Below are 13431 nucleotides of genomic sequence, written 5' to 3'. Positions count from 1 at the left end.
AGAACAAGAGAGACCCAAGTTATGCCAATGCCATGCCTCTTGTTCTCTATCTCATTAGTGGGGTGAGCTCAGAGTCACTGACATGCATAAGGTGACTTGTACATGGCAAAAAACTCCATACTCAGTCTTGCTCTGAACAAGATTCTTTAATCTGCTATGATATTGAGTATAAGAATCAGCTCTGTAGCTTGGTAACAAAAATTCACACTGAGCTGTGTTTGCATTGGTCTAGCTCTCAGACAGACTCCTGATTAAACAAACAGAAGTTCTGAAAGGGTTATGTTATGGATGCCCAGGGGATGAGGAGGAAAGGGAGGACTACCCCCATTTGATGTTAATGTTTATTTGTATTCCCTTTGACTTTGTATCAGTTTTTCTTTGAGAGCCCTTCAAGTTTTAGTCTATGAGACTGTATTCTTCCAAATGTTTTTAGCATCATCAAAAGCTGAAGCCTGCTCCTCCTCTTAATATTACTACTATCCAAATATTACAAGTCCCCCTAAATATGTGAATAGCAAAAAAACATGATTGCATCATTTTTCCTCTTTTTCCCTAACATAAGCACAGAGACACCCATCCCTCCCCAACCCCACCAGTGGAATCAGGAATTTACATCTGTGATGAGAGGCAGGAGTTAGGGATGCAGCTTCAAAAGGTGGTCTTTAGGCCAGGCACGGTGGCTCATGCCTGTAATCCCAGCACTTTGGGAGGCTGAGGCAGGAGGATCACCTGAAGTCAGGAGTTTGAGACCAGCCTGGCCAACACAGAGAAACCCTATCTCTACTAAAAATACAAAATTAGCTGGGCATGGTGGCACGTGCCTGTAATCCCAGCTAATCGGGAGGCTGAGGCAGGAGAATCACTTAAAACCCAGGAGGCAGAGGTTGCAGTGAGCCGAGATCATGCCATTGCACTCCAGCCTGTGCCACAGAGTGAGACTCCGTCTAAAAAAAAAGGTGGTTTTTTTGGTTCTGATTCAACTTTGTAATCTTTTAAAATGCACCCCCTCCCCAGTGCCTACCACTCAATAGGCTGAATGGTCTCCAACAGATATGTAACTCCTTTGAAGATGCAAAGTTCATGGAGAGTGAATGTGTAATGCAACTGCACTGTTTATGCGTCTTTGGAGGTGCTGCTATTCTACAAAACACTTTATCAGTTGCCCTTGTTAAAGTACATTAAAGAAATAAGGAGTGACTGCTGGCCTAACTTCTTTTAGTTTCATAAATCCAGAATTCACAAGTTCTTGGTGATGGCTGATTTAGTTTGAATATGTGTCCCCATCAAATCTGAAGTTGAATTGTAATCCCCAATGTTGGAGGTGGAGCCTGGTGGGAGATGTTTGGGTCATGGGTGTGGATCCCTCATGGCTTGGTGCTATCCTCGTGATACTGAGTGAATTCTTGTGAGATGTGGTTAATAGTATGTGGCACCTGCCCCACCCCTGCTCCTGCTTTTGCCATGTGACATGACTCTTCCCCCTTCTGCCATGATTGTAGTTTCCTAGGTCTCCCTAGAAGTCAAGGAGTTAAGTTAACTTCTAGGGAATACACCATGCTTCTTTGTAAAGCCAATTGAACCTCTTTTCTTTGTAAATTAGTCTTAGGTATTTCTTTATAGCAGTACAAGAACAGCCTAATACAGAAAATTGGTACAGAAGAGTGGGGCATTGTTATAAAGATAACTGAAAATGTGGAAGTGACTTTGGAACTAGATAACAGGCAGAGGTTGGAAGAGTTTGAAGGCCTCAGAAGAAGACAGGAAGATGAGGAAAAGTTTATAACTTCTTAGAGGCTGGTTAAATAGTTATGGCCTAACTGTTGACAGTGATATGAACAGTGAAGTTCAGGCTGCCGAGGTCTCAGATGGAAAGGAGGAACTCATTGGGAACTGAAGCAAAGGTTATGTGTGTTATGCCCTAGCAAAGAACTTGGCTGAATTGTGTCCATGCCCTAGGGATATGTGGAAGTTTGAACGTCATAGTGATGATTTAGGGTATCTGGAAGAAGAAATTTCTAAGCAGCAAAGCATTCAGGATGTGACCTGGCTGCTTCTAACAACCTATACTCAGATATGGGAGCAAAGATATGACTTAAAGCTGGAATATATACATTTGAAAGGGAAGCAGGGCATAAAAATTTGGAAAATTTGCAGCCTGGCTATATAGCAGAGAAAGAAAAAGCTTTTTCGAGAGAGGAATTCAAGCAGGCTATGGAGCAACCACTTGCTAGAGATATTTACATAACTAAAAAGAGCCAAGTGCTATAACCAAGACAATGGGGAAAAGGCCTCAAAGGCATTTTAGAGACCTTTGCAGCAGCACCTCCTCCCATCACAGGCCGAGAGGCCTAAGAGGAAAAAAATGGCTTCATGGGCCAGGCCTAGGGCCCCACTGCTCTATGCAGCCTCAGGACACTGTTACCTGCATCCCAGCTGCTCCAGCTCCAGTCTCTGCTCAAAGGCACCAGATACAGTTTGGGCTACTGCTTCAGAGGGTGCAAGAGTGCAAGCCATAAGCCTTGACAGCTTCCATATGGTGTTAAGCCTGCAGGCACACAGAGTGCAAGACTGAATGAGGCTTGGCAGCCTCCACCTAGATTTCAGAGGATGTATGGAAAAGCCTGCATGCCCAGGCAAAAGCCTGCTGCAGGGACAGAGCCCTCACAGAGAACTTCTACTAGGACTATGCAGATGGGGAAATGTGAGGTTCAAGGTCTCGCACAGAGTCCCCACTGGGGTACTGCCTAGCGGAACTGCGGGAAGGCGACCATCATCCTCCAGACCCAAGAATGGTGGATCCACTGGCAGCTTGCACCTTGAGCCTGGAAAAGTCACAGGCACTCAACAACCCATGACAGCAGCCAAAGTCACAGGGACAGAGCTTCCCAAGGCCTTGGGATCCCACCCTTTGTACCAGTGTTCCCTGGATGTAGGACGTGGAGTCGAAGGAGATCATTTTGGAGCTTTAAGATTTAATGACTGCCCTGCTGGGTTTCAAACTTGCATGGGGCCTGTACCCCCTTTCTTTTGGCCTTTTGGAATGGGAATGTTTACCCAATGCCTATACTCCCATTGTATTTTGGAAGTATAAAATGGAATTTGTATATCTTGCAACTTGATTTTGATTTGACAGGCTCATAGGTGATGGGACTTGCCTTATCTCAGGTGAGACTTTGGACTTTTGAGTTAATGCTGGAATGACTTAAGACTTTGGGGGTTATTGGGAAGGCATAATTATATTTTGCAGTGTGAGAAGGACATGAGATTTGAGGGCCCATAGCAGAATGATAGAGTTTGAATATGTGTCCCCACCAAATCTGATGTTAAATTGTAATCCCCAGTGTTAGGGGTGGGGCTTGATGGGAGGTGTTTGGGTCATGGGGGCGGATCTCTCATGGCTTGGTGCTGTCTTCACGATAGTGAGTTTGCACGAGATCTGGTTGTTTAAGGGTATTTGGCAACTCCCCCACACCACCCTGCTCCTGCTTTTTCCATGTGACTTGCCTGCTCCCCCTTCACCTTCTGCAATAATTGTAAGTTTCCTGAGGCCTCCTTAGAAGCAGAACGGATGCCAGCACTGTGCTCCTGTAAAGCCTGTAGAACCATGAGCCAATCAAATCTCTTTTCTTTATAAATTACCTAGTCTCTGTTATTTCTCTATAGCCATGCAAGAATGGTCTAACACAATGGCTGTCCTTCTTATTTACATTCTGAGCAAGGTCTGAGTGACTAAGGGTGGGGGTGTCAATGCATGGGGTCTGCAAACTCTGTGAAATGTAAACAGCACTGAACAATAAGGGATTCAAAGGGACAGAACCTTCCCAGGCTCTGGGCTCTTCACCTCTGCAGATCCCAATGGGAAGTTAATCCACAATTGAGGCAGTGTGTTTTTCTGCCCCTACAGGGATATGGATGGAAATGTAGACATTGACCTTCCTGAGGTGAGTCTTCTGATGTTGCTATGGAGTATGGGATTCAGGTGATGGTTCTGGAAACCTTCCTTCTAATCATAGCATCATGTAAAACTCTGCAGTTCAGGGATGGTTACATGCAATCAAGTAAGCATCTATGATTCTAACCTCCTGGATACCAAGATGTGTGTGTTCTAGTCTGTGCTCTTCTAGTCCACAAGGACCTGGCATGGGAGTGAGGTGGGTGCTTGGTATAAAGTTCTGTTCGATGTCATCTTCCTCTGTGCTACTGTCAACTGAAATAACAAACACAGAGACACTCTCTAAAAGAAAAGCTATTTATTTAGGGATAAAGCACTGCAATGGGAAGGTGCATGCCATAGTAAACTATGCACATATTTGGGGAGGTAAAGGAGGACAAAGGTTTTTAAAGAAAAAATGAGAAGGATTACATAATTGTTTTGAAGTAATTATCCTTGGCTACAAAGATCAATAACAAAAGTGAAGCCAGTCTGATGTTGGACAGGCAGTTGCTAGGCAGAGGTAGAAGTATTTTTGTGTATGGTTGCGAGGGCCTCTGTGAAAGGTTGTGGTTTTTGCAGCCTTTTGTGATATTTTTGTTATCAGGCAAATAAGCATGAGAACCTTCTGGCCTTCCCGAGCTCTATTTGTCAGGGTTTTCTTAACATTAGTGACTTCATTTTGACTCAATAACTTTCACACTACCAACTCCACCTGAGAGAAGGCTGCCGCTTCTGAAGGGGGTAGACTATCTTTTAATTGTATTTTAAGAAATCTAATCAATGAAAAGAAAACCAGAGAGGCAGGGAGATGTTTTTTACTGTGGACTCAGGGGAACACATTACATCTCCCCTATGTTATGTGGTGTGGAAGGGGTGACATGGGGGTGGCTTTATCCTCGTCCAAGGGCTGGAGGACTCTCAAGAGGCCCTGAGATACTATAGCTGGAAATAGTCTGACACGTCCAGGGACAGCAGAGATCTGCTTTTAGGAGGGAATTTGCTGTTCCATGCTGGGGCACAGCTTATTAATGGTGCTAAAAAACCAAAGAAACCAAATATCACCCAAAACATTTACTGAGCTCTTTCTATATACCAAGCCCAGAGCTTAGTGGTAGAAACAGACTCTTGCCTTCAACGATTTTACCAGCTATCAAAACAGATGATGAAGTAAGTCATTCCAGTCCAGGGTGGTAAGAAGTAAGCCAGAGGAAGGGCAGGAAGCATGAAAATCCAATGGCCAAGACCTAACTTAGGCACGGGTCAAGGTCCTTTGGCCTCCTCGTCTGTAAGGCAGAAGGACTCCACAGGTCCAGCTAATAAAGTCCTTCTAGTCTCACCTTCTAAAACAGCCTTCATGAGAAAATGTTCCTCACGCTACAGGACGCAGTTTGTGCACACCGACTCAGAAGTGTGACATGGGGCTGGGCACAGAGGGTCCTGGCTTCTTTCCTGCTATTTTTGTCATGTTTCTTTTTTGTGGATCATTTTGTGCAAGTTTCTTTGGCTGTTTTTTAGCCTCCAAAGCCAAGTCCACCTGACCAGGAGACAGAGGAGGAGCAGCGGTTTCGAGCTCTGTTTGAACAAGTCGCTGGTGAGGTAGGACACGCCCCACTTCCATCTCCCCACCAGGCTGAGGGCCTGGACCTGGCTTCCTAGCAAAGGGTTGCAGTCGTGGGGTTGGTCAGCAACGTCATCCTGAGGCATGATGGAGCTTGTTGCAAAGTAAGACCAGCACTGATCATTCAAGGCCCAAAGACCACCCTGTTTACAACATCTCTTACTTACACAGTCTGCGGCTGTGGATGGGGCCAGTGAGCCCAAAGAAGCTCGGAATGGGCCCAGACACTTTGTTTTTTAGTTCTGTTTTGCTTTAGACAGAGTCTCACTCTTTTACCCTGGCTGGAGTGCAGTGGTATAAGCCTAGCTCACTGCAGCCTCAAACTCATGGGCTCAAGAGATCCTATCACCTCAGCTTCCTGAGTAGCCGGGACTATAGGCACATGCCATCATGCTTAGCTAATTAAAAAAATAAATAATAAAGAGTGTTGCTATGTCGCCCAGGCTGGTCTCAAACTCCTAGGCTCAAGCAATCCTCTGGCCTCAGCCTCCCAAAGTGCTGGGATTACAGTCATGAGCTACCACACCTGGCCCCAGGTGCTTTCTTTGGGAGGCTAGAGCAAGCCTTGAAGAGGTGGCTCCTTTGAACTCTGCCTGAAAATCACTGCCATTAGAATACTCTGTCTGCTGTAGTAAAGGGGATCATGTTCAAGGAGGTCCCTATTCAATTGCAAATTCCTGTCCCCCACCCTATCCTAGCTCTTTCCACTGCTCAGCTTCCTTTTTGGGGACACTGGATGGAGCCTCACACAGATCCAGGCTCTTCCTCCACCTGCTGGGGTCAGGGGAGGGAAGTCTTTCTAGAAACTGCCCCAGAGGTGCTCTCTTGGAGCCATAAATACAATGAGCTGATGAACTAATTCATGTCAAGGTGCTAATGACTCTATTAGCTTCATGTGTTTCCCCAAACTGGGGTTCCTGAATTATGAAAGGGGTCACCTGGAGGGGTGATATCTAAACCTAGGGGCTGTCTGATGGTAGTATATTAGGCACTGCAATAAACAGGCAAGGCAGGGAGATTAGGGGACCACAGGATCGGATGGAGAAAAGGGGGGCTCATGTGACTGCTTAAAGCACAGCAGGAAGGTGGCTGAGCGCAGCCCTGGGCGGGACAGAGCATGGTGAGGGGGGAAGGCAGTGGTGACCTTCCTGCTCCAGGCGCTATCTGGAGCATGCTGGGTCAGACCCAGCAAGACAGGCTCAGAGGAGTTAAAGAGGTTCATGCGGGTGGGCAGAAGTTGTCAGATGGAGATCCAGAGTTTGGAAGGGAAGCGGTGAATGTTGCAGGAGTTTCAGTCGACCTTTATTAACAACCAAAAAAGTACCTCTAGAGTTCAGCCCTCCTTGACTCATGTCCTGCTTTTCTTCCAAGTAGTTGGATGACTTGGGCACATGGCTCCATTTCTCTTTCCTCCTGTTTCAGTGGGGGCCTGGCTGGGGCAGTGCTTTCTTACCAACACCAAACATCCCAAACCCCCATTCCCCAGGCCCAGAGGCTTCAGGACGGACATGTGTTAGAAGCACTCCACAGCATAACACATGGCTAGCGCAAAACCCCGACCAAAATGAGGTCTATGTCAGTGCTACTCAAACACACATGTGCATAAAGTCACCTGGGCATCCTGGGAAAAAAACACAGATTCCTCATCAATAGGTCAAGAGCATCCTGGGCAACATAGGGAGAGCCCATCTCTGCAAAAATAATCAGCCCAGCATGGTGGTGCATGCCTATAGTCCCAGCTACTTGGGAGGCTGAGGTAGGAGGATTGCTTGAGCATGGGAAATTGAGGCTGCAGTCAGCTGTGGTCACACTACTATACTCCAATCTGGATGACAGAGCAAGACCCTGTATCAAACAAACAAAAAAAAAAAAAGCCTGAGTCTCAGGGCAAGGTCTGAGACTCTCCATTTCTAACCAGCTTCTGGGGTGGGGGCTGCTGAGATTTCCTGGAGCGCCTTAGATCCATGATTCTGAAATTCACCCTTATTCTTAATTCTAAATCAACTCCTAGGTCTTAAAAATAGGACCATATTCTCAGGTCCTCTGATTTCAAGATTCCCTGGGGTAAGCCCCAGATGCGGGACTATTTTAAAGCTCTGCAGGTGGTTCTACTGTGCAGAGGAAGACTCAGTCTGGTTTTCCCAAACTGCCTCCAACATAGGAATCATCTGAGGAGCTTAGGACAATTCCAGGAGTGGTTCTGACCCTCAGGGAAGCTGGGAAACCACTGCCTTGCCCTGCCCAGCTTTCCATGCGCTTTCCTGGATTGGGATGTCTCTCAAGTTAGGCTCTCTCCTAGTTGGGCTGGCATGTCCCTAAAACATGTGACATATGAGACACATAGCTGCAGCTACACAGGAGATAGGTACATCTGCCCACAGCAGGGTCCTGAAGGCTGGTCTGTCACTGGAGCCAAATCAAGCTCAGAACTGATTTAAAACAAAAAAAACTATAAAAGAAGGTGCCAAGGGCTATAACAAACAATTGTCTCCACTCCAACAGGACATGGAGGTGACAGCAGAGGAACTTGAGTATGTTTTAAATGCTGTGCTGCAAAAGAGTAAGTGCCAACCCCATCGGGGTCCTGGGGCGCCTATGGAGGGACAAGCGACCACACTGCCTGGGTCCCCTCCCTGCTCCTCCGAGCCGCAGATCTGCTTCCCAGGGCTGATTTGTAGGTAGACTTTAAAAATAGCTTTCATTGTTTGTTTTCCTGATTCCAAAAACGATGCAGGTTTATAGTAGAAAATTCTTAAAAATGCAGAAAAGCCTAATGACAAAGATAGTCACAAATGATCTCACCACCATAAATAACCACTCTTAACATATGTGTATCTGCATGTATGTACATGTGTGTCATATGCGTAGACATATAATGTTAGAATGTTTCATCACTCCAACAAGAAACCCTTTACCCATTAACAGTGTTAACCCTGTACCCATTTCCCCCAGCCCCAGGCAACCACTCATCTACTTTCTTTCTCTATAGATTCTATTTACATATTCTGAATATTTTATATAAAAGGAATCATAGGCCGGGTGCGGTGGCTCACGCCTGTAATCCCAGCACTTTGGGAGGCCGAGACAGGCGGATCACCTAGGTCAGGAGTTCAAGACCAGCCTGGTCAACATGGTGAAACACCATCTCTACTAAAAATACACACACACACACACAAAATCAGCCAGGTGTAGTTGTGGGCACCTGTAATCCCAGCTGCTCAGGAGGCTGTGGCAGGAGAATTGCTTAAACCTGGGAGGTGGAGGTTGCAGTGAACCAAGATCATACCATTGCACTCCAGGCTGGGCAACAGAGCAATACTCCATTTCAGGGGGAAAAAAAGGAATCATACAATATGTGGTCCTTTCTGACTGGCTTTTTTCACATGGCGTGATGTTTTCCAGGTCCATCCATGCTGTAGCATGTATCAATGTCTCATTCCTTCTTACAGCCAGACATTCCATCGTATGGATGGGCCCCGTTCTGTTTATTCATTCATCTATTGGTGGCCACGTGGGTTGTTACCGGTTTTTGGTCATTATGAATAATGCAACTGTAAACACTCCTATACAAGTTTTTTGGGTGGGCATGTGTTTTCACTTCTCCTGGGTATATAGTTATGAGGATGGTTCCATCACAATGCAACAGTCTATGGTTACATGGTGGCATAACCATCCTCTTAATTATATGTTTAGTTAAGAGGATTGCTTAACTCTATGTTTAATGTTTTTAAAAACTATCCAACTGTTTTCTAAAGTGACTATTTCACATTTTCACCAGCAGCAGTATAGGAGTACAAATTTCTCCAACAAATTTAAATCCTGCCATTAAATATGCTACAAAAACATGATTCCTAAGGGTCGTATAATACTTCATTATATAGACATAGCCTAAGGTATTGACCATGCCTTTCTATTGGTCATTATTTCACTTCCAAATTTTTGCCACTATAAATAATGTGATGACAAAAATCTTCATATGTAATTCTTTGCTCGGGGTTCTTAGAACTAGAATAAATGGATGAAGGCGTATTCCCACTTTTATTGCTTTTTTCACATTTAGCCAATTTTCCTTCTGAAAGGTCATGTTAACTTCTACTCCTACCAGCATCATAAGAGAGTAGCCACATCACAGCCCCCAACAGCCCTGGATTTAGCCACATTATTCGGCTTTCAGCAGATGGGTACATAGGTTTATCTTATCGGGTCAACTGAATTCAGCTTTCATGTGCAATTTCAGAAAAGGACATCAAATTCAAGAAGCTAAGCCTGATCTCCTGTAAAAACATCATTTCCCTGATGGACGTATCCTTCCAAATATTTGAGCAGAAATAGACATGGATCCTGGGCTTTAAGCACAGTAGAGTAATCTTCAATAGTGCAGACTCTCCAAGAACATGACATCCTTAGCCAGCAGAATAGTCTTCTTCACAGAAAATAACCCAAAGCTGGGGGACCCCCATGCTGAAATTGGATCAGAATCAAGATGCACAAGACTGCCCAGTGGTGGGGCTGGGGAGCTTTTGAAGGGACTTGGGGGTCTTCTTGCCACTTTGGGATCCCATCCAAGGGAACAGAGTTCTGTTTTGTGAACTTTCCGGGACCACCCCCATTCCACTTCTGCCGTTTCCCCTCTTCAGAGATTTGTGGTTTAATCATGAAAACCACTTCCCCAGGGCCCCAAACCTGTGCACCCAGGCCAGCCCATCGGCCCTCCCCCTCTGCAGTCCCAGAGCTGAGGTCCCACGAGGAGCCTCAGGTTGAAACACTGCTCATGTCTCCCTTAACCCACATGGCACAGACCAGCGGCAATGGGAAGCTGGAGTTTGATGAATTCAAAGTGTTCTGGGACAAGCTGAAGCAGTGGATTGTATGTAACCTGGAGCAGGGCTTGGCCTCTGGGGGACCCAGTGAGCCTAGAGAAGAGGGGATTTAAAATGGTGCAGCAGGCTGCAGGCTATAGGCTAGAGGAATTTTATTCGGACAGGGGAGAAGGGAAAACAGCATCATGCTATTCCGATGCTTACGGGAGTACCACCGTGCTTCCACCCAAGACGAAAAGGAAGACAAAAGGGAGACCGACTTCTTTTGGAAGGCCCAGTCCAACTGTGGCCTCTGCGGCCCCTAGAGGGTAGCTCCCCCAGGCTGGCTGTCACCCATTTACTGCCATCAGCGATGCCTTTCAGGCACGCTCCTTCTTAATGCTTCTGCTCTCCACCCTTTAGAACCTTTTCCTTCGGTTTGATGCTGACAAGTCCGGCACCATGTCTACCTATGAACTGCGGACTGCACTGAAAGCTGCAGGTAAAGAAAAGACTGGAGTACAGGTGGCTGACTGCATGCCAGGTACTGCCTGTGGGCAACCTGAGCAGATGGCAGGTCTTCTCTCTGCTGCCCAGGAGGTGGGCCTCTGAGCCCAGTGGGTGATTCTTAAGGTCACGGCCCTTGGAGTGGTGGCACCAGGGTTCAGACCCAGGACTCACTTCCTGACACCAGGGCCCTCATTTTAAACCACTGTGAACATTGGTAGAAACTTTTTAAATGTATCTGCTAAAAATGAACTTGGCCTGCCCTCTGGAGGCCTCATAGCCTCTGACCATGTTTTCTGGCCCAGTACTTAACACATGGCTCTTTGGTGGCAAGCTGCAGTGACTCCAAACTTCTCATTTCTGCTCTCAGATGGTTGTTATCGTGGATGAGACAGAGCATGCAGCACCCATGGTTTGGGGGCCGCACGTCCCTCTGCCACCTGTGGCCCTGTCCCGGGTTTTATCAGCATCAGACTCTGAATCCAAAATGGATGACTGCGTCATAGTTTATACCCTGCTCCCTTACCCAAAGGCTGGGCTCCGGGTGGCATTTCCCACTCTTGTCCGGTGCTGGATGGCTGTCGGCCTCTCTGTGGTCCCATGTCCTGCACACACAACCGTAGTTTCCACGAGCGCTCTGCAGACCTCCCGCCCGCCGGGCTGCCTGCGCTTCTCACCAAGCACACCTCACAGATAGGGGCCTCCTGAACCTTTTAAAGTGGTTCCCTCCCAGGAAAAGCAAAATCTGGAAACATGTCCAGGCTCAGGCCTGATAAAAGGATGAAGTATACACAGCCAGGACCATCTCGGGTCCTATGTGAGGGAGAAGAAAATCAGATGATTTATAAATGAGCAAAGTGCCAGGCTGAGAAGCGGCGCCTGATTTTCTTAGGGGATGATGACTCTGTTTCCATGGTAGGAGGAGGAACTGAGCAGGGGACAAAGGGAGCACTCAGAGAGGAGGGGCATGGCTGTGTCTTTCCTACCCTGACGTGGTGTGGGGGGAATCGCCCCTCATCCCCCTCCTCTAGCCCCAAACATCAGGATTCTGGCCAAGGCTGGCAGCCAGCACTGCCGTGCAGGCTCCGGAGACTCTGTGCTCTGCGTCTGACCTGCCTGCTCCTCTGCTGGAATTAGGAAGAAGCAGAAAGACCCTGGGTAGATTTCTGAACAATCCTGTGAACACCTCCTAGAAAGTGAACATGTAGACAAAAATGAAAGGCGGAAAGAAATCACTTCTAAGGGCACTAATTAGAAATCAAAGCACTGGCCAGGTGTGGTGGCTCACACCTGTAATGCTAGCACTTTGGGAGGCCTAGGTGGGTGGATCATGAGGTCAGGAGTTTGAGATCAGCCTGGCCAACATGATGAAACCCCGCCTCTACTAAAAATACAAAAATTAACCAGTTGTGGTTGCAGGCGCCTGTAGTCCCAGCTACTCAGGAGGCTGCAGCAGGAGAATCACTTGAAATCAGAAGGCAGAAGTTGCACTGAGCCGAGATTGCACCACTGCACTCCAGCCTGGGCAACAAGAGTGAAACTCCATCTCAAAAAAAAAAATCTAAATATCAAATCCAGAAGGAAGTTCACTTTGTCTAAACTCCTCATTTGACAATGAGGAAACCAAAGCCCAGAGAACTGAACCCATATGCCACGGCTGGAGCAGTGCCAGGGCTCAGATCCAAGCCTCCTGGCTATAGCCTGTCATTCTTCCCCCATCGTGGATGCGTAGGAATGGGCCCTGGCAGAGTATCATTCTCCGTGGACAGCAGCATCCCCTCCAAGAAACTTTCTAGGGCCACAGCTGGAAGTGACCTGAGACATAGAACGCGAGGGGAGGCTGGTGTAGGAATGAACTTGGGGCTCAGACACCACCCAGTGTTAAGTTCCCCCAAACGAAGCTTCCTGTAAAGTCAGCGAGACCCTATGGGTGATGTTAGCATCAAAATTAAGATCACAAACTCGCTAAACTCAGAAGCCATTAAACACAGAAAGCACGCCTGAGAGTCCCCCGCACACTCGCCCCTGCACCACAGATTCACACTCTCACGCTGCATTCACACCAAGGGCAGCAGTCCCACTGGGTCTGGGGACCCCAGCTTTGAGGAGTGAAACAGTGGCTTCCTCTTCTGAGCCCTCTCCTCAGCTGCCTGGGAGCTCCCTCAAAGGTGCAGACTCACCTCGGGGCTCGGATACAGCGAGTCCTGGGTCTCCTCCTTCGTCCCCACAGGCTTTCAGCTGAGCAGCCACCTCCTGCAGCTGATTGTGCTCAGGTATGCGGATGAGGAGCTCCAGCTGGACTTCGATGACTTCCTCAACTGCCTGGTCCGGCTGGAGAATGCGAGCCGTAAGTGTCCAGCGAGGCTGAGGGTGCACCTCGGGGTGGCATCTTCAGTCACCCTCCATGAGCGCATGAGAAACAGCCTGGTTAAAGTAATGGCAAAGATAGACCACAGAGAGCCATGGTCTGATGTGTGTGGACCCGTGGGCCTGTGCGGTTAGCTAAGGAGCAGAATGTGCCAGCCTCCCCTGCAGCGCGTTTCTTAGCATCGCCTTTCTTTATACATTCACAG

At 47.4% G+C, this 13431-nt stretch overlaps 1 protein-coding gene across 1 annotated transcript in view; it reads left to right on the top strand.

Annotated features, from left to right (window-relative positions):
• The window catches only part of CAPN9 (calpain 9), a 48325-nt gene extending 34965 nt beyond the window's left edge, over positions 1–13360 (top strand). The window contains exons 12-18 of the mRNA XM_057300385.2: positions 3905–3941; positions 5450–5530; positions 8055–8112; positions 9790–9854; positions 10351–10419; positions 10775–10853; positions 13089–13360. Of these exons, the coding sequence (XP_057156368.2) occupies positions 3905–3941; positions 5450–5530; positions 8055–8112; positions 9790–9854; positions 10351–10419; positions 10775–10853; positions 13089–13360 (661 nt within the window). The remainder of the gene's footprint in view (positions 1–3904; positions 3942–5449; positions 5531–8054; positions 8113–9789; positions 9855–10350; positions 10420–10774; positions 10854–13088) is intronic.
• The last annotated feature ends 71 nt before the right edge of the window (positions 13361–13431 follow it).

The sequence above is a fragment of the Pan paniscus genome, chromosome 1 (assembly GCF_029289425.2).
Source record: "Pan paniscus chromosome 1, NHGRI_mPanPan1-v2.0_pri, whole genome shotgun sequence".
In the NCBI taxonomy this organism is placed as follows: Eukaryota; Metazoa; Chordata; class Mammalia; order Primates; family Hominidae; genus Pan; species Pan paniscus.
The sequence above is the reverse complement of the archived record's forward strand: the minus strand, read 5'-3'. Positions and strand labels throughout refer to the sequence as shown.